General features: G+C 47.7%; 1 protein-coding gene across 1 annotated transcript in view; it reads right to left on the bottom strand.

Annotated features, from left to right (window-relative positions):
- St14 (ST14 transmembrane serine protease matriptase) overlaps positions 1-19,933 on the bottom strand; it is a 40,739-nt gene extending 20,806 nt beyond the window's left edge. The window contains 1 exon segment of the mRNA NM_053635.2: positions 19,727-19,933. Within this exon segment, the coding sequence (NP_446087.1) occupies positions 19,727-19,807 (81 nt within the window). The 5' untranslated portion in view covers positions 19,808-19,933.
- Positions 19,934-25,634: the final 5,701 nt, after the last annotated feature.

Here is a 25,634-nt window from a genome sequence, read left to right on the forward strand (position 1 = left end):
TTTCCTAATTATATTAATCCTTTCTTATCTTTTCTCTGTATTACTATCTCATTTTTTTTTGGTTTTTTTTTTTTGGAGCTGGGGACCGAACCCAGGGCCTTGCGCTTCCTAGGTAAGCGCTCTGCCACTGAGCTAAATCCCCAGCCCCACTATCTCATTCTTTAACCTTTTATTTTGAGGTTGTTCGTGTTTGCTGCCAAAACTTTAATAAGGTTTTTTTTCTCTTTTATTGTATCTTGTATTTGTTTTGCAGAAGTATGCTTTTCTCTTTATATTTCTCTTGAGTACCATTTCCTTATATTGATGTTTTTCTTCAAACACTCAAGGATCCTTCATTGTCAGTTCCCATTACAGAGTGAGATCCTAAAGGCTGTACACACTTCTGCATGCGAATGTCTACTCAGACTTTCTCCTGAGCACTTCCAACAGTATCTTAATCATGCTATGGTATGGTTTCATTGCTTCAAAGAAGACACAGTGTTCTGTTCTCCTAACTAGATTTATACGCGGCCCCTGGCATTCGGGAGCAGGTGGGGGAATAAATCCATCTTCCTTCTACCATTCCTCGATATAGCCTCTTCTGACCTGTGTCCTCAAGTCCAAATGTTCTCTGATTAAATTTCTCCAACTATCCTTCCTATCCACCTTGGAGGTTGGAGGGATAGATGTCTCTTTACTCAAGCAAAATTAAAGATTTTGAGATTCTGAACTAAAAAATTTCCTAGTCTCATTCTTATCTTCTTTAACACTTAGGCCTAGGCACTCGGTGGTTCAATGCTTCCCCAACAGTCATAGCATCCTGGGAAGAGAAGAAGAAAGGAAGGAAGAAAGGAAGAAAGAAAGAAAAGAAGGAAGGGAAAGAGAAGGAAGGAAGGAAGGGAAAGAGAAGGAAAGGAGGGTTTCTTAGTCACTGTTCTATTGCTGTGAAGAAACATGATCATGGCATGTGAAGTTGCCATGATCAAGGCAACTCTTGTAAAGGAAAACATTCAATTGGGGCCTTGCTTAGTTTCAGAGACTTAGTCCATTATCATCATGGCAGGGCACCATGTTGCTGGAGAATTAGCCGAGAGCTGAGACCCCTAGTCCCAGAGAGTGTGAGACAACCTGGCATGTGTTTTGGAAACCTCAAAGCCCACCTCCAGTGACACACTTCCTCCAGCAAGGCCACACCTCCTAATCCTTATAATCTGTTCAAACTATTCTACTCACTGGTGAGCAAGTACTCAACTACACTAGCCAATAGAGGGCATTTTTATTCAAAACACCACAGTGAGGAAGGAAGCTGGCATCCAATTCTGAGCTGGCAGAGAACACATTGCCAATGAAATGACAAGAGGCCTTGTCCAAGGAAGATCGAAAGATATATGATAAGTCTTCAAGTTCACAGGACTCACAAATGGTGAGCAAGATAAAGACAAAGGTATAAATAACTCAATACATCGTGATGACACTTCAGAATGGTGGAGTGTGTGGCACCGCTGTCTTGTTCTCCCTCCCTGTGTTTTATATCATTTAGCTTTTTCTGGGGGCATTCTAAGCTTACCTCCGCAAGCCTTTTGAGTGTTTAAGACATGTCACTGAGGCCACGTGGCATACAATCAATGGTGCCTGTTTAAAACTTCTAGTTTGGAGCATTGTTATGGTTGGATCTGAAGTGCCCCCCTCCACAGGTTTGTGTTTTCAGTGGTTGCTCCCCAGATGATAGGCTCTGGGACCTTTGATAGATGGAGCTTATCAACATGGGTAGAAGCTCATCATTAGGAGCTGGCTTCTGTCAGGTAGTCTGGCCACAGCCATGAAAAGCTAGCAAATACAAACATGTATTTATACTTGTGAAACCAACACCACAGTCAAAACAATGAATGTGCCCCCACCCTTAAAAGCTTGCTTCTGCGCCCTCCCTCCCGTTCTTCCCTGACTCCCTCTCCCATCTCCAAGCAACCACTATTTCCTGTCACTGAAGATTCATTTGTTCTTTCTAGAGTTCAACATGTACTAGTTACATTCCTACTGCTAGCATAGAACAACATGACCAAGGCACCTTGTAGAAGGAAGGGTTTAATTCGGGTTTCCGAGGGATAAGAGGAGTCCATTACCATCATGGCGGAGAAGCAGTATAGAGGCAAGCATGGCAGCTAGAACTTTAAAGCAGGAAGCAAAGTGAGAGGTCGAATTGGGAATGGCACATGGCTTTTGCTACCTCAAAGTCCAGCCCCTAGGGGCATACTCCAGCAGGGCCCCACCTCCTCAGCCTCTCAAAACAGTACTCCCAACTGGGGACCACTCATGGAAATCCCTGAGAAAACAGAGGAGGACACTATGTTAATGGAATTACTCAGTAGGGACAAACCCCTGTAAGAAATCTTTGCGTAGAATACACACTATCTCTGTAGGGTGATGGTCTAACCGTGGAATGATGCATCCGTATGACAGGCACAGTGTTTCACAGCGTGGTTGTGCCATTTATACTCTCATCAGCAGCTGTGGAAATTCTAGATATTCACACCCTACCTAGTACTTGGTGTGGCCAACGGGCTGCTTGGTTTATGTCAACTGAACACAAACTAGAGCCATCTGGGAGGAGGGGCCCTCAGCTGAGAAAATGCCTCCATCCTGTGGCGTGCCTGTGTGGCATTTTCTTGATTGCTGGTTGATGTGAGTGGACCCCGCCCACTGTGGACGGTGCTGTCCATGGGTAGGTAGTCTTGGGTTGTGTAAGAAAGCACGCTGAGCAAGCCATGAGGAGAAAGCTAGTAGGCGGTTTTCGGCCATAAAAAGCCAAGCTCTTTTTTCTGATTTCCTTCAATGACAGACCACGACAGGGACTCGTAAACCAACCCTCTTCCCGCCCACATTGCTTTGGGTTGTGGTGTCTTTCAGTTGTGGTGTTTATCACAGCAGTGGAAAGCAAACTAGGGCAGCCAGTCCTCTGCATTTTCATAGATGCGTGTGGTTTATCACTGTGGCTTTAAATGGCTGTCTCTGATGGTTGAGAACGCCGAGCAACTTTTCACATAGGCCACAGCCATCTGTTTTATCTTCTTGGGTGAAGGTGTTTTCTCTAATCTTCTACCCATTCTTTTAATGCCCTCCTTATGTTCCTGTCCTTGGATTTGAGAATTCGTTCCATATATTCTAGATGCAAGTTTTTCATACACTTCCCAAAGACTTTCCTCCCTTGTGGCTTGTGTTTTAATTTTTTAGCAAGTTCTTTGATAAGTTTGGGGTCTTTTTTTATTTGAGGATGACCAACTTGTCAAATATTTCCTTTACTGACTGTGGCTTGGATTTTCCCCTATATTTTCTTCTAGAAGTTTTACAGTTTCAGGTTTTCCATTTGGGCCTATATACCCAAGAATTCCCCTGGGTCTTTGTTTTCGAGATGTAAGGTATGGATAAAGTCCTTTTCATTTCTCGAACAGAACAGATCTCCAATAAATCTATCATGTTTTATTGACAAACTATCATTTCTCCTCAGGGCCACCTTTGTCAAATGCTCATGCAATTAGCTATAGCTTCATTTCCAGACTAATTGGTTCTGTCAGGCTACCTGGCTGTCCTCGTATGATTACCGCGCTGTTTGTGAGCCATTGGGACGACACAGCAGGCAAAGGCTCTTTGCTGCCAAGACCGAGCACCTGAGTTCTAGCCCCAGAACCACGTAATAAAAGGAGAGAACTGACTCCTGACTCTTACAATCTGTCCTTTGATCCTTTGACCTCCACATACCACTGTGCCACATACACTCCCCCACACACACACACACATCAACTGATCAATGTAATTTAAATTTTTTTTAAAGAAAAGCTATTGAAATCATTTAGCAAGAAGGCTGCAGAATGTATTAAGATCAGTGAACAACAACAAAAAAAATCTACTGTATTTCTGTATTTCAGCAAGGAGCAGTTGGAAAGTGATAGTGAAAGTTATCAGTTACAATAGTTCCCAAAGACAAACTCCTCAGGGGCAAGTCTGACAAAGGACATTCAAAATGTGCACACTGAAAATACAGAACGTCAATGGGAGGAACTCCAGAGACAAGCGAGCCGGGCAATGTGTACTGTTGCCAGCCTGGAAGATTCAATATCGATAAGGTGTCTGATCTCAAGTGTATTCATGACTCAATACAACCCTGATCAAAATCCCAGTGTGTCTTCTAAAGACACTAACTGGCTGGATGTGAAATTCATATGCAAATGCAAAGCCCTAGAAAGAGAGCAAAACTGGAGGGCTCCCAGGGTATGATGGCAGGGCTAATTATAAAGGCAAAGTTTTGTTCCAGAAGTCAGGCATCTCGTTTCCAAGAATACTTTATTCGTTGAAGAGCAGCGACTTGCGCACCTTTCGTTAATCATCCGAAGTCACTATCTTCTTGCTCTTTTTCAGGATACGACTTTCTTTGTTTAGCTCATTTCTACTTTTCTCTTTCGGAAAGCAAGCTTTCTATTAAATATAGGATGCGCATCAGTCGTCTAATAATGTTCACGAATGGAAGACGGGGGCCAGGGAGGAGGACCAGTGGACGGTGTGCTTGCTGTGTAAGCAAGAGGACCCCAGTCTGGATACCCAGCATCCACACAAAAGCATTGGGGAGGAGACAAGATGATGCTCGGTGAGCTGCAGGTTCAATGGAAGAACCTGTCTCGAAAAATAGGGTAGAGAGATGGCCCAGTGGCGAAGAGCACTGCCGCTCTTGAGGAAGACCTAGGTTTGGTTTCTGGCACCCATAAGGAGGCTCACAACCTTCTCTAACTCCGCTTTCAGGCGGGGGCTGGTGCCCCCTTCTGGCCTCCAGAGGCGCTGCATGCACACAACGCACATCTATACAGGCAGACAAAACACTCACACATGCGACTAAATAAATCTTTAAGTTGGAGAAAGAAACCTGATGTCGACCTCTGAAACTTTACACGAATGTGCTCACACATCCATGTGGGCGTGCGCACACACACACACACACACACATACATGCATGTGCACCTACATACATGAAGACATGAGAGATATTGTTTAGAAAAATCATTATGTTTAGATTATTTTTTTTAACTTCTAGAGTATTTTCCCACCCGTTTCCTTCCTAGACCTTCACAATAATCCCAGGAACTTTTCAAGACTGATGTTGTCATCCTAATTTACAGAGAAGGCAGGGACAAACAACGCTTCTGCAAAGTGGCATAGCACTTGGGGAAGATCTACGATTTAATTTCTGCCTCCCTGCGAGATCGCCTTCCAGAATTGAGGGAGCAAATACAGAGTTCTGGGGTTCTTCTCAACCCAGAAACAACTGTTTAATCAATAACTTGCCTGGTCCTTTTTTTTTTTTTTTAACATAACCATAGCTTTCTGACTCCATTTTCAGGCATGAGACAGATCCTCTTACATAACTCCATCAATTTATTGAAGAGGAAACTGAGGCTGAATGAGAGGGAGCGGCCCGACCAAGGTCTCAAAGACGGTAAAGTTGAAATACTGGGGTAAGAGCCAAGCTCTTCCCACCAGAGGCAGGATTTCTGGCAAGTGTATGCTTGGCGCCAGAGTCCAGTGCGGGGGACCAAGTGGGGAGGAAGAGGTGGGCAGAGAGCCTTATACACCCTGCTGTAATTCACACACAATCTCTATACAGCCAGAGACAACAGAAGAGAAAGTACACCTGTCCTGTCTGTTTCTACTCCTTAGATGTAAACATATCTGCAGGTGTACAAACAGAACACCGGGCTGCGAAGCCAGGTGCTTGCTTACCACAAACAGAAGCCTCGTAACTATGGTGGCCTCTTCCTACCCACAAGCTCCAGTTTGGTGCTGGCCCAGAGTAGCCTGAAACATAACATGACCCCAGGGCACTGAGACAAAAGAGTACAGGATAATTTCCAGGAAAACAAGAGAACTGAGTGGCTTGAAGTGTGTAACCCAGTACAGACCCTGGGGGCAGGAAAGGGGAAAGCCCTGGGCTCAGGTTACAAGCATGACCTCAGAGTATCTATTCCCATTCAACTTCCTGGAGTGAGAGGTAGCCTGGTCCAGAAACCAGGAACGAAGAGTACAGAAACCCTGAAGGAAATAGTTTCTTTGGAGTGGGTGATGTGTCTATGTATATACATGTGTGCACACAGGTGCATACACCTGTGGGTGCACATGTATGTTCAGTGAATGCCAGAAGACATCAGGTGTCTTCCTCATCACTTTCACCTTGTTTTTTTTAAACAAAAATCACCAAAGGCTCACCTGTCTCACTGCACTGGCCACCAAACTCTGCGGATCCGCCCTTCTTCCCACGCAGCTACAGGTGCTGAGGATCCAAACTCAGGCACTTTTACTAAATGACCCATCTCTCTAGAAATGACGTTTTCAAAACAAACAACAAATGAAATTCTTATTTGTATATTTTATTTGCTTATGTAAACAAGAACCTGGCAACCACCTTACTCCATTATGTAGGAAACAACACGCGGCTGAAAGCTAAATGCTGAACCAACAACACTGTTCAAATCCACTCAGGATCCTCTCATTGAGAGGCTCCCTCTCCTGGTTCAGACTCATCATAAGGGTACAGCCTATCTGAGGTTCACAGTATCCCTGATCCAGAAAGGCAAGGCAAGAATTTGCTAACAGCATGGTTCCTGTTAGAAAGAAACTAACTAGAAAGTGATTTTATATTTAGAAACAACAATACTACTAACTGTAGAGAGGGTATCACCATTTAGAGACCAGAAAGGAATGTCCCTATCAGGGAATTTAAATAATGTATGTCTGGTCGGCAGAGCACCCTTAACAGTGCCAAAGGAGAAATGGGAACTGGTCAGACTAACAGTGGTCAACCAGGCTAACCACCGTCCTGCACGGCCCTGTAAACCCAGAATTCCCCAGTCAAATATCCAACCAATCACGAGTTCCGTCATTTGCATGTCCGGTGGTGGTTGGTGGGCTTCAGGATGGCTCTCAAACTGAAGCTACCAACCAGTGCAGCCAACTGCCCAAGGCAGGTGCTTCTTCTGTTACTGTGTTTTCCCCTGTTACATCATAGCAGTACGCTCTGTAAACTTTTCTATGCTGGTCTGATCTGGGTGAATTCTTTCACTCCCTGTCAATTCCTCACCACATTCCACAAGATTCTAAAGAGATTCCGCCCAAAGCACAGGAGAAAACTAAAACCTTCGCTCCAGACTCAATGTCTTATAAGTTGGGTGTGACCTGATGGTAAGACAGAGGTAATCATGGAAACGTGAAGCGGTTACTCAGACTCTCAGGGAGGGTGAAGGGCAGTCACATGATAAGGGCAAGCCTGTCTCTGCTGCTGGAGATCAAGGTCAAGGGGCAGAGGTGGTGATGTCATCGTTTCGGGGACACAGGTGTGTGGCTCAGATCTGCGACTAAGTCAACGGTAGCGGATGCATGAGCCTCTGCCAACTGTCACTGATTTTCGATAGACAGTGTTCACTTATGTAACCTGTGACTCAGTGTATCAACTCAACAGGTGGGACAGATTTCAATTCAGTGATATCACCACTACTGGACTGAGAACTGTAAAATATTCCTGTGACTCTTTTTTCTCTTCCTTTTTTCTTTTTTTTTAATATTTATTTTATATAAATAAATATAAACAGTGAGTGCACTGTCACCGTCTTTAGACACACCCAGAAGAGGGCATCAGATCCCATTACAGATGGTTGTGAGCCACCATGTGGTTGCTGGGAATTGAACTCTCAGGACCTCTGGAAGAGCAGTCAGCATTCTTAACCTCTGAGCCATCTCTCCAGCCCTCCTGTGATTCTCAAAGCAAGAAACAAAAGTGTGAGAGACGGCTGAGCACTGGGGTGGTCGGCAAGGCAAGAAGACAGGCCTTTGAAGATACCCCCATAATCTTGCCAGCCAGCTCTGGGCATCCTAGTCGGAGTCCCCAGAAATGACCACAGAGCCAAAAGGCCACCTCAGTCCACAGAATAGAGAATGGATCCTGAAATGGAACCCCGGGTTTGTTGTTTAGACGGGAGGAGCTGAACCTGGGGGACATGGGCAGCTCTGATAGACAGCAGAGGTGGAGTCAGAGAAAAGCCAGAGGTCAAGTTGCTGATTACTGGCATAAATCATTTTATTGCACTCCACTTAAGATATGGTGCTGCTTACAAACCGAAGGTAAGGTCACCTTCAATCCATGGGCACCATTTTGACAGCAGCTCAAATCGTCAGTTACATTTTTTAGCAAGACTACTCTTAATTAAGTTGGTATGTTGGTTTTTGATTGTTTTCGTTTGGTTGGTTGCTTTTTTTTTTTCTTTTAAGATTTAAGAGAGTAAAAGGGAAATTAACTTTTATATGTACTGGGAAACCAGAATGTCTACTGGGACAGTCTGGTATTTTTGCAGGGAGCTGAACTAAACCCACGATATCCCCCCAAGACTTTTCTGCTAGAATAGCTCTTCTGAGGACTTTCTCCAGCAAACCAGCGGCCACCTGCCTGCCAGCTTCCGATATCAGACTTCACCCAGCCATCACTGTTACAACCCAGGATCCGGCCCAAACGCTCATCCAAAGAGGAACTTTGCAACCCAAGAGAAGGAAAGAAAAAGCACACAGTTGAAACCTCCCGCCCAGCCACTAGTCACAGCATTTGATCAACCCAAAAGCCCGCCTCTCCGCTCACAGGCGCCTGTGGTCCCTGTTGAATGCCAGCCAGCCCTTCCCCAGTCTTGTCTAGTAAGAAGTGATCTAGAGAACAAACACATTGCTCATCAGCACTGGGATTCCCCAGCCTCTCTCCCGGTCTGCAGACCCTGCTGAGCACCCAGGACCTGGAAAGGTTCTAACAAGTGCCTGGGTCACTGTCACTTGAGAAACTCCACCCACGCTTCCCAGTTTCTCGGCAGCCAGGCTCACCCATGTCTCACCACTGGTGAAGGAAGCGGCCTGGCTTACCAGCTCCAGCCAGTCTATTTTAAGCCACCCAGGATGCAAGGTACCTGTGGAGTGGGCTGGCTATACTTCCTGCCATGGGACCCTCCCAGAATAGTTAAGGCATCATTCCTCAAATTCCCTGGGGCTACCAGGGAAACACACACTCCCCATTCACCCAGCCAGCTTCAGGCCTAGCCACATGGGGAGAAGGGAGGCTTCCCGAACCTTTTCACCATTTCCCCACGCAGCAGCACCTCATCTTTGCTATCTGACCCTATCACTGGCTTCCTTCCACTGTTCCATAAGATGTGAATGCTGGATGCAGACTTTCTATCCTGGTATCAACTACGGCCTAACAGAACAGAACAGAACAGAACACCAAGAGAAGGCCAGTAGCTCTCACTGAGTAAAGTAAACAGAAAGTCTCCATACCTGACTTGATCACAAGGGAAAGTCCCCAGGACCTACCTGGCTCTGTCCACAACACACAGAAACGAGAGTCTCTGACAGGGCACAGCAGGCTCCTCTTATGCCTCTCTGCCTCCTGTCTAAACTGAAGCCCACAGTGGTGGCCACTGCCAACACAGCCTGGGGACAGAAGCCATACATCCCAGCCACAAGACACCTTCCTTCTCAGAAGAGAAGGAACGCAGTGTGGGGAGGGCCTGCCTAACATAAACCTTCCCTTTTTTTTTTTTGTGGAGTAGAGTGGGTGTGACCTAGATGGGGATTCTGGGCTGAGCCCCCTAAGCTCTTGGGGCAAATACTTCTCACTGGGCCTCAGTCTCTCGCTCTTAAAACTGGGCTAATGATCCCTTAGAGAACATAATTAGCTAATTCTTGCTAATGACAGGGGCCTCTCTACTGTGTCCCTTTGATTTTTACTTCCCCACCCACCATGCATTCACCCGCCCAGAGCAGACCTGACAGGCCCAGGGGGGACCAAGCCCAGGTGTGGTGTGGGGTGCTCATCAAAAGAAAAAAAAAAAAAGCCCCAGCCCAGTGCACCTTCCTGAGCCTCTCCTACCTCCCCTCCCTTATAGCCTCCATCCTCAATCCCACAGAGACTTATTGACTCTTTGATTTGGAGAGTGGGAGAGTGGGAAGAAGCAGGAGAATGAGATATGGCCCAACCACCTCACCATCCTCCCTGCCCAGCGTGGCCAAGTGTAACAGCACACCCCCGCTGATCTAACCCACCCGACCCCACCCCACTCCCAAAAAACAAACTAGTCAACAGAAAGGAGAGGCGTGTCGAGCATCTCCTGATGTCTTTTCATTCGTCTTCTAGACTTTTCACTGAATCTACATCCCTATTTTAGAGGCTAGTGTTTTTTTTTTGTCTGTTTGTTTGTTTTGTTTACTCTTGCAGTTTTTGTTGAGATAATTTAAGAATTATCTCAACAAATTAAACAAATTAAAAACGTAAGAATTAATGAACTGTTTTGTAGGTTTTGCCCGTGTTCCCCATAGCGTAGCACTTCAAAACGCTGTACTGGTGTGGCATTGATGGTCTCCACACTACCCAGGTCTCCTGCCATAGCTTGTACATGGTCTTTCAATGTGCTCTGCTGCTGGGGTAGGTTCCTGTGCCCACTATAGACAAGGCTGTGTCCTGCTTCCAACCCACAAAGACCCTCCCCTTGTCTTTTTATTTTTCTCTGGGTGAGGGAAGGGTTTGAGGCACAGTCTCTGTACATAGTCCTGGCTGTCCTGACACTCATTATGTAGACCAGGCTGGCCTCAAACTCAGAGATCAGCCTCTGTCTTGGGAGTCCATTAAAGGAGTGTGCCACCACACCCAGCCCGTTGTCCCTTTAAGCCACACTTTCTTTCTTCCTGCCCCCTCGAGCTCCTCAGTCCCTCAGCCACTAATGTATTTTAGCTTCACGGCTGGATCATTTTAAAAATGGAATCTAAGTATCTAAGTACACAACATGAAAGATTTGGGGAGTGTTGGCTTTTTTTTTTCTTTTTTCACTACACAAAGTTTAGTGTATCCATGGAGAATCATTCAAGGCATTGTTTCTACCGAAAGATTCGTGACTTTCTTTTCTATGATTGAGGGACAACACATGGCATATAGATACCACGGTTTGCGTGTGCCTTGGGAGGCCCCGGGGGATGTGCAAACAAAACCCTCAAGCCTCCGCAAATTAGTAAGATTCAGAAACATGTGCTCTGTGGCTCCCAGGCCCCTAATTACGCTGCAGATCTGAGGATCGGCTGCAGTGAAAGAGTTGGACATGCAAACCGGGAAACCCTTTCCGCCGAGTTTATAATTACAAGCCAGACTCTCAGGAGGCAGCTTGGAGGATTCTCGGAGTTTCATCCTCAGAGCAAGCTAGCAGACTCGAGGAGACATCCCTGCTCTCAATCCCAGAGCTATCTGCTTCTCTGGGAAATCTCCTTCACTGGGCACCGACATTACAAGGCCTTCTTCTCTCCAGCGGGATCGGCTTCGAAAAGATCACTCCCCCTGTGAGCGCTACCATCCAACCTGTCTGATTTCTCCGGCTCAGGGCAGTGCAGTGTGTGTGTGTGTGTGTGTGTGTGTGTGTGTGTGTGTGTGTGTGTGTGTGTGTGTTCTTCCTCTGTTCTCACTAGCTAACCATGCTTGATTCTCCCAATCAGTCAAACGGAATGTTTTCCAAACCTCTGGCCACCCGGCTTAACCTCCTCATCAGTCATATTCTCATGAACAGCATCTAAATGAGACAGCACAACCTGATCTCTGCGTTTTCATCAATCGTCCAAAAACACCTAAACAATCAAAGGAAAGGAGAAGGAATGAGACAGCACCAAGGGGAAGCTTGCGTGATGGACCGAAACATCCCTTCAAAGAGTCAGTAACCAACAAAGAAAAATGAAGACAGACTGAAATAGAAGTCATATCCATCTGGAATAGGTACTGGTCCCCACCCACAGAAGATGGATTCCAGGTTTCATTGGATGACAGAACCTGTAAGTCCCCAAGTCAAGTCACTTGAATAAAATGAAGTACTGTTTACCTATAATTCTTGCATATCCTTCTGTATACCTCAAATTATCTCTAGATGTAAACATAGACAAACTGGCAGTGTGTTATATGTTTCAGAATAAACGCAAGAAAAACCTATATGGGCGTACTTAATTCTTCAGATATTTTCAATCAGTGGTTGGTTAGATATGCAGAACAGATAGGGAGGGTTATGGGTAATTCTTGTCCTTTATGAACCATCAGATGAACTCCCTGGGACACATCCCTTCCTCAACTCTCAACTGATGGGAAACGGAAGGGGAGGCACTGTGATTTTAGCTCCACAATTTCCTTATGGCTTAAGAGACTCTCGGCCAAACATTAGGCGGAGCCCAAGGAATCTTTTTTTTTTTCTCCCCTCCCCAAGCCCAAGGAATCTTACGGAAGAAGGAGAGGAAGGATTGGAGGAGCCAAAGGGGTCAAGGACACCACAAGAAATCGTACAGAATCAACTACCTGGGCCCATAAGGGTTCACAGAGACTGGACCACCGACCAGAAAGCATGCATGGGACGGACCTGGGCCCCCTGCACATGTGTGACAGATGGGCGGCTTAGTCTTCACGTGGGTCCCCTGGCAACTGGAGCAGGCAACTCTGTGGCCTGCCTTTGGACCCTTTGCCTCTGGCTGGGCTGCCTTGTCTAGGCTCAGTGAAAGGGGAGGCGCCTAGTCCTACTGCAGTTGATGGACTGGAGCAGGTTGAAACCCACAAGAAACCTGCCCTTCTCTGAGAAGGAGAGAGGGAAGGGGGAGGGAGGGACTGGGAGGAGAGCAGGGAGGGGAGGCTACCATCAGGATGTAGAGTGGGTGACTAGATTAATAAGGGAAAAAACTTACATAAAAACAAAAGCAAAAGAATAAAGATATTTAATAAAGGCCAGTGACGTGGTTCAGTGACTAAAGATGCTTGCTGCCGAGCCTGACAGCCTGCGTCCAGTCCCTGGTACCCATGTGGTAGGAGAGAACTGACTCCCATAAATGACCTCCATGTGTATGCTTTTCATAGTATCTCCCCAGAAAAATTTTAAAAATTAAAAAAAAAATTGGGGCCATAGCGTTACTTACAGGATCAAAACCTCAGGGAACAGGGGCTGGAGAGATGGCTCACTGGTGAGACCCACACGGGGTGGCTCACAAGCACCCATAACTCCAGAGTATCTGATGCCCTCTTCTGCCTCTGAGAACACCTGCACATACGTGTCTATATACACAGGGATGCACACACACACACATACATGTAGATGAAAATCATTTTTAAAATTTTAAATCATTACCCTGGCGAACGAATTCCAGAAAAAAAAAATTCACCTTCTCATCTTTTTTCTATACTCTTGACTTTAAACCCCTCCCTAACTTTTGTCATCACAAAGAAACCTTAAGAGGTTTGTTTAACTATCCAGCACTGTGGAGGCAGAGGCGGGCGGTGTCTGTGAGTTCAAGGCCAGCCTGGTCTACATCGTGAGATCCAGGACAGTCAGATCTCCAGAGTGAGACCATCTTGAAAACAGACAAACAAACAAAAACAGAGAGAGGGAAGGAGGGAGAGACGAAACTCACATAAACAGCAGCCACTTGCCAGAGCACTTCCTCTCATTTAAAAATTCTGACTGACTAGGGGCTGGAGAGATGGCTCAGCAGTTCAGAGCACTGACTGATGTTCCAGAGGTCCTGAGTTCAATTCCCAGCAACCACATGGTGGCTCACAACCATCTGTAATGGGATCCGATGCCCTCTTTCTGGTGTGTCTGAAGACAGCTACAGTGGACTCACATATATATATTCTGACTGGCTGGAGAGATGGCTCAGCGGTTAAGAGCACCTATTGCCCTTACAGAGGACCGGGATTCAACATCCAGCACCCTCATGGTGGCTCACAACCATCTGTAATTCCAGTGCTGCCCTCTTCTCTCCGTAGGCATTCAGCCTGCACACATTACACATACATACGTACTAATGAAACACCCATACATAAAATAAACAGGACACATCTAATTAGAGCAATAGAATAAAAACACTGTGTATCCGGGTTGAGCATATTTTCTTTGAATGTATACTAAACTTTCTTAGCCTTCTAATATTTTATTTTTTTCCTTATTAGTGCGGGGTGTATGGTGTGTGTGTGGATGCACCTGTGCTACGGTGCAGGTGTGTGAGGAAGTTAGAGAGAGAGTATAACTTCAAGGGTCCGTTCTTTCCTTCTACCTTACTTTGACAGGATCTTGCTTTCTTTTCTTTTCTTTTTTTTTTTTTCTTTCTGCTATGTGTTACTCTGAGGTCTTTCTGCTATGTGTTATGTTGAGGGCTTTCTGCTATGTGTTATGTTGAGGGCTTTCTGTTATGTGTTACTCTGAGGGCTTTCTGCTATGTGATACGTGGGGGTTGGCTGTCTTTCTAGCTCCTGGGCAACTTTTCTATCTCTCCATCCCATCTCACAGGAGGAATGCTAGGATTACAGATATAGCCATTACATGTAGAGCTTTTGTGAGTTTCAGGGATAAAACTATGGCTGGTTTGGCTGGTTTTGCTGAGCTACTTCACTGGTCCTCACAAATATTCTTTAACCCATCTGGATAAATATGGTGCAGGAGGGATCGAAAAAACAAACCAACTCGCACCTTAGACTGGGGACAGCCACTGGACAAATGACAAGCTCTGTCTGTGGTAAAATCACTGTCACCTCAAAACTCTGGATGCACTGGGGTGGGGTGAGCTCCTCACCCTGAGCCAGGGAGGGAGGTGGTTTCTGTTTCCATCTGGGAGAATGGTGTCATGCGGGCAGTCTTTCCTCCAGACCCAGATGGACACGTTCTGTTTCGACAATCCACCCAGAGGGCCAGCTAGCTCCGTCTGAGTCATTGCTAAACCATCAGTGGCATCGGCCTTTCTCTCCCGGCTTACTGCTGTCTCCAGAAGCCAAGAGGCCAATGTCCCAAGTCTGAATGTCCCGTCGGAATCGTCACTAAAGAGGAAAAGGCACAACACCCAGAGGGAAATGCGGGGCACCCCAAAGGTCACCACTCAGAGGGACTCCTTAGCATACTGCGTAATCATTCGCAAACCTACCAGACCTTAAGACTGCCAGTCCCCAGTCCTCCATGAGGCCCAGAGACAGGTTCAATGCTATGCCTTTGCCAGACTTGTGCACTACATGGTAACATTCCCACACCAGCTGAGGGCTGGCACGAGGCTGACTTGGGTGAATTGCTTTTCAGTTTAAAATAGTGCCATGATATTTAATGGTGCACATAATAAATGAAGGCACATTTCGTTGAAAGCCACGTTGCGATCACCCTGCTGTGCTCCTGGTCTCCCGGCTACCTCAGCCATCAAAAGGAAAACCAGACAGGTTTGGAGTGCGATGACTTAGGTGCACTGGGCTGGCGCCTGGTGATCACCTCTTCTTCTTCTTCTTTTTTTTTATGTGCTCGAAACGCCCTAATGATGTGTTCTGGGATTTGCTGGGGACACGCATCAATCACCCCTGTCTTTGGAACCCCGTTTTATAATAGCATTGTGGTTAAGCTCATGGGCTTTGAAGTCACACAGATCAAGGTCTGAAATCTTTACCTCCCACTGTCTTTGGGCAGTTTACACAAGGCCTTTGGGCCCCAGAGTAAACTATGCTTCTAGTCTCTCCCCGTCAACGCTGCAGCCAGTCAACAACGGACTGAAGCTACTTACTGAGGCAAGGGTAGAAGAGGAAACCTCCACCTTTCCCCTCATCACCATCGTGATAATCACATAACCTAGCAGGGACCCCAGACAGACAGAGGGATCTGAGATTCCGACCAGTTAGACAACAGTCACAAAACCCTCTGGGAAAACCTCAGGCAGAAAGAGCAAAACAGAAAGACCTGGAGGCACTTTCAGTATGAACCCGACTCTGGAAAACTTGTCTGACGGGCAGGGCGGTGATGGCACACACCTTCCATTCCAGCACTTGGGAGGCAGAGGCAGGCAGATCTCTGTGAGTTCGAGGCCAGCCCGGTCTACAGAGCGAGTCCCAGGACAGCCAGGGCTACACAGAACCCGAGGATTGCTCAGAGTCAGTGCACAAAGGTCTGGGCTTAATCATTAGCACCACAAACAACTACCAGCAAATAGAAATAATTACTAAATGATTAAATAAAAACTGCATCTGCAGGGAACAGGTAGAGACACTCGTTTGTCTCTAATATAACGACTGTTTACGTTGTATTATATTTAGAGATGACCTGAAGTGCGTGAGGGCTGTTTGAATTATTTATGAATAGTCACACTCCACAAACCAAAAACCATCACATACAACACACACACATACAGCTCCAGTACGTGGCAGGCTACAACATGTCAGCTTACATACTGACCAGACCGCCTAATGACAAAGTGTTCAGAATGTCTCTCTACTGTGAATCCAATCAGGGCCCTACCATGTTGCCTTACCGAAGGAACACGAACACTTTAGATTCCGAAATCCAGGAAGCAATCCCCCTTGGATACAGAGGAACATCGTGACCTCTGAGATGATAGGGTAAGCCACCAAGTACTAGCAGCAAAAGCTAGCGCTGCACATGGTCCTGCCCTGTGGTCACCACGGGGAGCCAGCTAACATCTTTAAGACCTGGCCTCTCTCCAGACTCTGTCCGGTTCTCTCTCCCATTTCAAGAACACACTTCATGATTTAGGAGAGAAGAGCCAACAGCCTGGGTAGAACCACACACTAGGGAACAAACAGACACCAGGGGAACTCCGAGACCGCAGCACTCCGAGGCCACTGTCCACAGAGACCAGGAGAGAGAGGAAGCAAGATGGATTCTCCTTCCGTAGCCTGTGATAATAGCACCTTAGCCACAGGTGGCCCTAAGCAAGTCCTCTGGGAACAGAAGGTTCAGGCACATAGAAGCAATTCTTAAAAGTTTAGTGCTTTCTTCCTCTGCCTCAGCTTTCCGGACTCCTAAGTGAGGACAGCAGGACCTGACAGCACCTGCTGTTCCTCACCCACACAACACTCCCACTGCCCGCTGCCTCCCGAGTGTCTGTCACCCAGCACCCAGTACTTAGAGGTTTCTACAGGTGCACTTTGCCTGCTGAGAGAAGAAAAGAATCTGAGGAAATCAGGGTCAGTAGGCCACTCATTTCTTGTCAAAATAAAAAAAGGGGGGTCTTCTTCACAGAAGCTGGAGACAGGGTAAAGTGAAAGGCTCAACAAGATGGTCTACACTGCAGATGGCTGGGGGTGTGGCTCCCCAGCAAACCCTCTATGAATGGATCATTGCCCTGTGCTCAGCCAGGCAGCCCAGGGCTTCTGCAAAGTCAGGAACCCACCTAAGGCAGAGATTGCCCCCAATTTGCACCCCCAAAAATGTCACTTTCTTATTGGTCTCAGGGCCTTTTAAACTCAAAATAACAAACAAACAAACAAAAAACCCTGATTGTTTGATTAAAAACCACTATGGATTTACAAAGGTTTCCTAAGCAAAGAGTACTTCTTTAAATCCTAGGAATAAACCGGGGTCACACACGCTACTCCATTTCCTAGCTGGGAACACAGGTTTACTGGGATTGGATAACATCTCAGATCACCTGGTTGGGCAGTCGTGGCCCTGGGTCTTGGCTCCATGTTGTCCTCCCTCCCTTGTTACTACATCACAGATGCCTGCAATTCATCTGCCCTGGCCACCAGCTTGGGCTAAACAGATATCCTTCTAAATGCCCACTCTGTGCTTGTCCATTCTACCCATGGTGACCCAGAAGGCAGGGACTGGGACTGGGATCCTTCTCAGTACCTGACAGGTGCTTGGTCAATGGGTACTTAGTAAATACCTGTTATGCAAATAAGTGACTGAATGAAAGGGTGAATGTTTGAGCAATTAGCAGATGACTCTAAACATTCAAGGCTGAAAGGCCTAGCCCCTAAACACCTAATATTGGCCCACAGCATCTATAAGTGCCCAGTCTGTCTCACTATTGTAGAGAACACTGTCTTACCTAAGGAAATCATTACCATATGCATAACTCCTGCCCTCTTTGGGAGCCATGAGGGGCCAGCATAATCAACCTTGGGAAGAAGGCAGACAAGTCACAACCCAAAAGCTGTGTAGTGGTGCCCCCGGAACCCAGCATGACCCCAGTCTCTGTGACAGAAGCCACCCAAGAGGCAGCAGCTACACAGACTGGTCAGAGAAAGCGTCAAGACAGATTTGCAGACCCCAATTGTAAACAGACCCTCCTGGGTGGTGCAACCACGAACACTGAAGTCTAGGGTGGAAGGCACACTTGCTACGAACGTGAGCTGTGCCTTCTCTTTGAAGACACATTGCATCGTGTCGAACTTTGTGTGTGCGTCTGTTCACATGTCCCAAAAGACTAAGTTCCTTAAATGAACCAAACACATCCCCTTTGGGCAGTGAGTGCCTGGCCCAACACTGATACAGGGGTCGGGCAACCAAACTGGAGAAAAGAGTGAACCAAGCAGGGGAACGAAACCAGCAGAAGTGAGTAGGAGCAACCCAAGGGATGGGGACAAGATGAATGAGGACCTAGGGGGAAGGCAAAGTGGAGTTACTGGTGAATAGGAATCTAACAGGAGCCCAGGGACCAGAGCGGTGAGCCCCACCCTGGATCCCGTCGGGGAGAAACTGTGCGCCCAGCCCGGGAGGTAGGTAGCCTAAGCAGGAGACTGAGTTCAACCACCAGAGAACCCACTTTCAGTATCAGCATCAGTTTTTCGAAAGGGAAGTCAGGAAGGGCAAACTGAGAATGAAAGAAAAGTCGCCCTGAAGACCAAACATCAAACAACAGGCTACCTGCTGAGGAAGCACGAGCGCCAAGTAAGCAATTACTAAGAACTCACAAACACCCCAATTACAGAAAGAAAGAGAAGGGCAGCAGCAGGTGGCATCAGGACAGAAGCGCAGGTTGTGGGGACTCTGGCTACAAGCGGTGAAAAGTGAAGGCAACAGAGTCGCGGCTCGCGGTCCGGAGATCTGCTTTTCTCCAAGTCACCAGAGAAGGAGCGCATGAAAAAAGTGGCGGAAGGGGAAGCGAGCTCGGCTCCAGGAAACTGCCTCTGCCAGAGATGGCAACAAGCCTCGCTCACCAACCTCTTGCTGCGGTTCAGAAAAATGCCTGGCCGCTAGTCCCACCAGAGCACTGCACCACCACCACTCCGTCCTGTCTTTAGTAAGGTAACTAACGCCCTCTTCCCTCTGTGCACTATAAAGTGAAATACTTCTTGAGGTCTTTCAAGAGACTTCTCATGCTTCTGCTTCCCATTTACTGAAGGCTTCTTCCAGAAAGCTCAGGACAGAGGCTTCACCACTTCCCAGACAGCCACCTTCTGAAGGGCCAACAAGCCCTCGGCTCCACACTCTGTGGACAAAGCTCTGCTCTGAGTTTACCCCTTACAAAAGATCCAAAATGCCTTTTACCAGGAAGACTAAAACGAGTTTCTGCAGAGGCCAAGGACAGACAAGTCTCCAACTTGTCCTTGCTATAGCCCAGGTCACCCACTCGGAGCACTGATTGCCCAGATCAATGGGGGCCCCCATCGGAGGTCCTCTTTTTCCAGCCACCGGAAGAAGAGAGGGGGCAAGACGCAGGACGCCTCGGGGCCCTAGGGCTTCCCGCCTCCTCGGTGGCCGAGGTCCGACCGGCCCCGCCCTGCCACCAGCGGCCAGGCACCCACCGAACAGGAAATTCCACCTGTGCACCCGAGCTCCGGCCACCCACGGGCCATAGAGCGGAGCTCGGGCGAAACCGAGGGCCCGGCGCAGGTGACGGTGCGCGCGGATCGGGACTGTGAACGCCCGGTCCCGGGTCCCCAGCGCTCGCTCACCTCTAGCCGGGAGTTGTACTTGAGTCCGGCGCCGAAGTCCTGCGAGCCCCCTCCGGCCTTGCGGCCCCGATTGTTCCCCATGGTCTCGGCGGCCCGATCGCCGGTCTCAGACGCGTGGTCTCTGCCGGCAACCGACTACCATGACCCGCGGGGTGCTGGGGACACGAGGAACGAAGGGTGTGAGGGGAGGCACGAGCCAAGTTCCGGGGCAGGCCCAGCGCGCCCGGCCGGCGGCGGAGGCTCCCGATCTCATCCTTCCTCCCCGCGCAGGTAGTTTCAGGGTGTGGCCTCCTGGTCGCCCCGCCCCGTCATCCAGCCAGCACGGGCGCCCGCACACCTGTTGCGGCCGGTCCCGCCTTCCGCCATGTCCCCGGGAAGCTCCTCCTCTCCCCCCAGAACCCCGAATAGAAGCACCACAAAGTTCTGGCTGGCTTTTCCTCTTTGTCACAGGTGGCTCTTTCTCCTGGAGCACTGCCCTTCAGCCCGACCCTTTGATACTGGCCCTCTCTCCACCACATCTTACACAATTTTTAATCTCTCTCCCCTGCACCTTTCTCTACGATCAGTCATCTTACCAGATACCCGTGTCTCCGTTATTGTCCCTCCAAAACCGTAGCCACCTGCTGTAAGACCATGCCTTCCCCGTGTGTCATGTCCCCTCCTGGGGACAGTAGCAGCCTCTTCTTCGCTGTTGGAGCCTCTGACAGTGGCCTGTGCCCAGAGAAAAGCTTGCAGGTCCTCAGAGTCTTTCCCCAACTGTTTGCAGCATCACATACTGACTGCACATCCCATTTTTTCTGGATTTTTCTTTTCTAAAACTTCCGTAATCCTTTCTGACCCCTAGATGCACGGATCGCTCGTCAACCTTCTCCCTTTTTTCTACACTCCCTTCCTTTAATTTGTTGTTGTTGTTGTTGTGTTTATTTGTGTGTTTGAGAACAACTTGCAAGATATCTGGTCTCTCTTTCCACCTTGTAGGTTCTAAGAATGGAGGATCATCAGGCTAGGCAGTAAGGAGCCCTTACTGGCTGAGTCATCCTACGGGGCCTATACTTTCCTTCCTTAAGGAAACCTGCCTTCCCAGCACAGACATCAAAAGTGCTCCCTCTGCCTTAGCAATCCCCTGGGCTATTCCTCCACTGCTACTCGAATAGTGAACCAAAAGGACTGAGCGCAGAGTATGCGCTGTCCTGGCTCTGGGGTAACAAGAGTGAGCAAAATGAAAACCCCTGCTTTGAAATTAACAAGCCCCAAGTTTCCGCCTTCCCTTCTTAAAGTGACATAATCCCTATAAGTCTGTGTCCCACAGCAGATACCACAAGCAGAGCCCCCTGCTGGTGTGTTCTGGGTATAAGTGACGTAACAACTCTGGGAACATTAGACCAAAGAGAGATAATGGTTTTGTCTACTGACATAGACTGATCCTTCCTTGATGGGCAGATGACTCTTCCTCCCTGTGAGCCAAGGCTGGGTCTTTCTCATTGCACTACTGTGTCTCACTGGCCGGAGTCCTCCAAGTGTAAGTGATGTCAGTGTAATGCACAGGGTAATAAATCTGCCACCGTACAGCATGCAAAGCACTCACTCCAAAGCCAAATGGAGCACACTAAAAAATAACTCCCCACTTTGGATTACCACGGGCACAACACCCTTCAATTAGTGAATGACTGAAAGTTAGCCGGGTTGGAGGCGCCAAAGACCAGAAGGGACTCGTGGTCCTGAACCTGCTATCCTGTTGAGAAAAGAATGACTCCTTTTCTTTCCCAGCTTCCTACAGTTTCATCCTTGACCTCAGAAGGCTAAATGTGTACCTCGCCTGTGAAAGGCACCCATCTGGTCATTTACAACGAATCTGTTGTAAATCCAGTAGAAGAGTCACCTCCCTGTCCCATGCATACCCTGTGTGCATGCCCACGACATCCCTATGACCAACAACAGGACAAAGTAAAGTTTATGCTGACATAAACCTGTTTGGTTTAATCCTTATAAAGTAAGTATATATAAGGCGGGTGTGGTGGCAAACACACAGGCCAGCCTGCTCTACGTAGTGAGCACTGCCTCAATAAATAAATTAAATAAAAATATACATGATGCTAAGTTCTCTTGTTTCCAGATTGGCAGTGAAGAACCCCAGGAACAGCCAGCCTCAAAACCCAAAACTGGAGATGTAGCACACTGATAGAGTACGTCTCATATGAGTGTTCATGTATTTGATACCCAGCATTACACACACGTGCGCGCGCACACACACACACACACACACACACAGTCCTTCTCATCTCTCACAGAAAAAGGCTAACTCAGAATCAAATGACCCAGCCTCCACAAGATGCCTTCCTCACTGCATGACTGCCATGACCATGAGCCTCCCCATGCCGGACCAGCTTAGTCCCCGGCTGCCGTTTCATCTCTTCCTGGGTTTCTCAGAACGCTCTGCCTGCTGGGAAAGTTGGATTCATGCTCCTAGGACCTTTCGAGGGATTCTCCAACTCACTCATGTCCTTGGGGCAAGTCACTTATTAGGTGAGCATATGTGGGCCTGACCCTGGCTAAATCGTCTGCTCAAGCTGGCGATGGCAAAGGAAGGAGAAGTCATAGCGTGGGGACCTACCTGAACTCTAAAGTCACCAAGACTCTTAAGACAGCAGGACCAGGAAGTCTGAGGGCCACTGCTTCAAGGAAGAGGAAAACCCTGCAGCAGTACAGATGTGTAGGAGAGATTCAGAATGAACAGAACACGTTACAGTCCCCTCAGCCACGCACATCTTTGTGTCTCCTGCAGTAAGAAGGGTCTGTCTGACACAGTGCTACTGGCTAACCTGTGCGAGCTGACCTGCGTGGTAACACTGCACGTTCAAGCGCCACCTCGAAACACCTCATGCTAAAGTGACCTTGTTCCCTTCACAGCCCACTGCTCTGGCAAGCCACTCTGACAAACCTTCTTGTCTCCAGCCCTCCCCCTGTTTACCCATAACCACTTTGCCGACTCCTAGTGAGACCCAACGTCCTCTGGCACGTCACCTCTGTGACATTCTCCCCCAGAGAAACAAATCTCTTCTTCCTGAAACTGCTGCAGAGATTTTAAAATGTTTTTCTTTTCCTCCTGGCTCTCAAACTGCCGTTGCAAAATGGACTGCCTGATGACAGTCCGCGAAGCTAACGATCGGTGTATTAAGCCCTTGCCCGAGCTGTGGTTGAGTTGATCTTTGGTTACAGTGTAGAAACAAAAGCTTGCTGTAATTGTATGGGGATTAAAGCCAAATGGGTTGAACTTAATTAAGGGAAGGCTAAACTTCTGCCATGCACAGAGTGTACTCAATATCTTGATCCGGCACAGTGATCCCTAGGAAGGACCTTGGCTGACATCTCCAATGGATACACTGTGCTCAGATTGTCCCGTGAGCACCTTCCCTGGGTAAGCCGTCTATGCAGTTCTATGAGGTAAAAGCAAAAGCTCTAGAGCTCTGAGGTGGGCTACGGAGCTGCTCTGCGCACAAAAAAACAGCACTTCTGAGCAGAGTCTCATTGTCTGCGGCTTTGCATTGGGCAGTGGCTTTGGATGGCCCTCTCACTAAATGGTTTCTATTCCATCATCCGGTGCTAGAAGCATTGCTCACTTCTTTCTGTCCTGACCCCACCCACCTACAAACAACAAACACATTCATGAACACCCTGACTGTCCTCCTTCCAAAATACGCTCGCAATCTCTCTGCTCGGTCTTCTGCCACGCCCCACCCGAGCTACCGTCGTCTAAGATGGTCCCGGAAGACTTTCTTTATCCACTCTGCTGCACTCTTAATCCATTCGTTTCCCTGGGGGTGCTGGGAATCTCCGGCTCTCTTGTATTGTAGGTCAGCGGAGCCGTAGTCCTCATCCCCAGTCCCAATCCACTGGGATCACAGTCCGAGACAGAGTGCATCCAGAGTGTGTCCGCGTTCTCAAAACACAAAAGCTCTCGAAGGCGAGGATTAGCATCTGTCTCCCCAGCACACGCAATGAGTCATTGTTATTAGAAGGTGAATGTGCCCCCCAAAAATGACAATAAACACTTTCCAGTTTTTCCATTATCACCTAACTTTTCAGGAATAAATGTGGTGAAAGTGCAGAAGACGTAAGACGGAGAGAGACATCACTCCTGTGTGGGATAGCGGAACAAGAAAATGCAGGTCACCTCTCTCCCTCATCGGGAATACCTGGGCCCAGAATTCTCTGGGGTTTGAGAATATCTGCATACATCTGAAGGGCAGAATTCATTGACTTTTCGTGTATATCCTATCTGTGTAGCTGAGTGTAACTTTATACACCGTTATTAGTGTGTGTGCAGTCTACCCTGGGTGTGGAATTGTCCACTTGTGGCATATTGATAATGTATTTTTCTTTCTTAGAATAGGGTTGTCCTCGGCCTGTAGAGTGAGTGAGAGTGAGTGAGTGAGTGAGTGAGTGAGTTTGAGGCAGTCTCACTATGTAGCTCAGGCGGGCCTGGAATTCACAGATTCTTCTGGGTGTTGGGAGTAAAGTTTCTTTGTGTTGGGATTAAAGACGCGGCTGCCGCCATGCCTGACAACCTGACAACCTCCTCACTTCCCCTCAAGTCATACAATGTAGCCTTTTCTGACTACTTCTTTAGCTTTACTTAGCTTAGTAATCTTCTGTTTGTGAATATGTGTACACTAACACCCACCTTTGCTTTTTTATTTTATTTTTTGAAGACAAGGTTTATTCTGGGACAGTGTTCCTTGTGTAGCTCTGGCTGTCCTGGAACTTACTGTGTAGACCAGGCTGGCCTCGAACTCACGGAGAGTGAAAGGAGTGCACCACTCTAGCCTGGCTTACTTGTTTTTTACCCTCCCCTTTACTCTTTGATCACAGTCTCCCCATTGTTTTCTGTGCAGACTCTCCTGCAGTTCCATTTCGGTTTTGCCAAATGTCTCTCATGCTAGAATCCTTTTACTGAGCTCCCAGGACTGATTTTTCTTTAAAAACCGTCCTGTTCAGAAACTCACCAAAGGCTTATTTTCTTTCTGTCCTTCCTTATCCGTTTGTGTATGTACCTTTGTGTGTATGTGTGGGCAAGCTCTGCCTCAGTGGCACACATGTTAGGACTACTTACTGAAATTTGTGCTCTCTTCCCACTATGTGGGTTTGAGGGATCAAATTCAGTCCATCAGACTTGGCTGCAAGCACCCTTACTCAGTGAGCCATCTTGTGCTCCCTTTACTTTGGAGAGAATCGATTTCACAGGGAGTGGGACGATGATGATGATGATGATGATGATAATGATGATGATGATGACGATTTTGTTTTTTTAATATTTAATATGGATCTCCTATCTGGTTACTTCTTGTCTCCTAAACTCTATACCTCAATTCTAAATTCATTAGGAAGTGGAAACAGTAATATTGAACCCATTATTCCTGCTTATTGACTTGTTGAATACTTAGAAAGTAAGACTTCACAACATCCGTTTATATTAGCATGAACGTGCACGCATATGTGCGTACGGGCGCGCGCGCATACACGTACACACACACACACACACACACACACACACACACACACACACGGAAGGCAGGAGGTCCGGGAAGCAAGGAAACGTCTGCTCATATTTCTCCTCATTAACTGGCTTAAAAGGTTGACTCCTTCATGTCTTCTGAGGTTATCTGGTAGCTTTCGGGCGCCGTGACCAAACGCCTGACATAATCAGCTTACAAAGACGTTGACTGTTCCAGCACATGCTCAGTTGGCGGCTTTGGGACCTGGAGTAGCACAGTGTAGCATGGTGGCACTTTGTAGACCAGAACTGCTCGTCTCAAGGTCAGAGAGAAACAGAAAAGGCCAGAGTCCCACAATCCTTTCCAAGGGCATGCCCCCCAGAGACTGGAAACTTCCTGTTGGGATCCACCTCTTA

This window comes from Rattus norvegicus, chromosome 8, assembly GCF_021556685.1.
Source record: "Rattus norvegicus strain SHRSP/BbbUtx chromosome 8, alternate assembly SHRSP_T2T, whole genome shotgun sequence".
Lineage (NCBI taxonomy): Eukaryota > Metazoa > Chordata > Mammalia > Rodentia > Muridae > Rattus > Rattus norvegicus.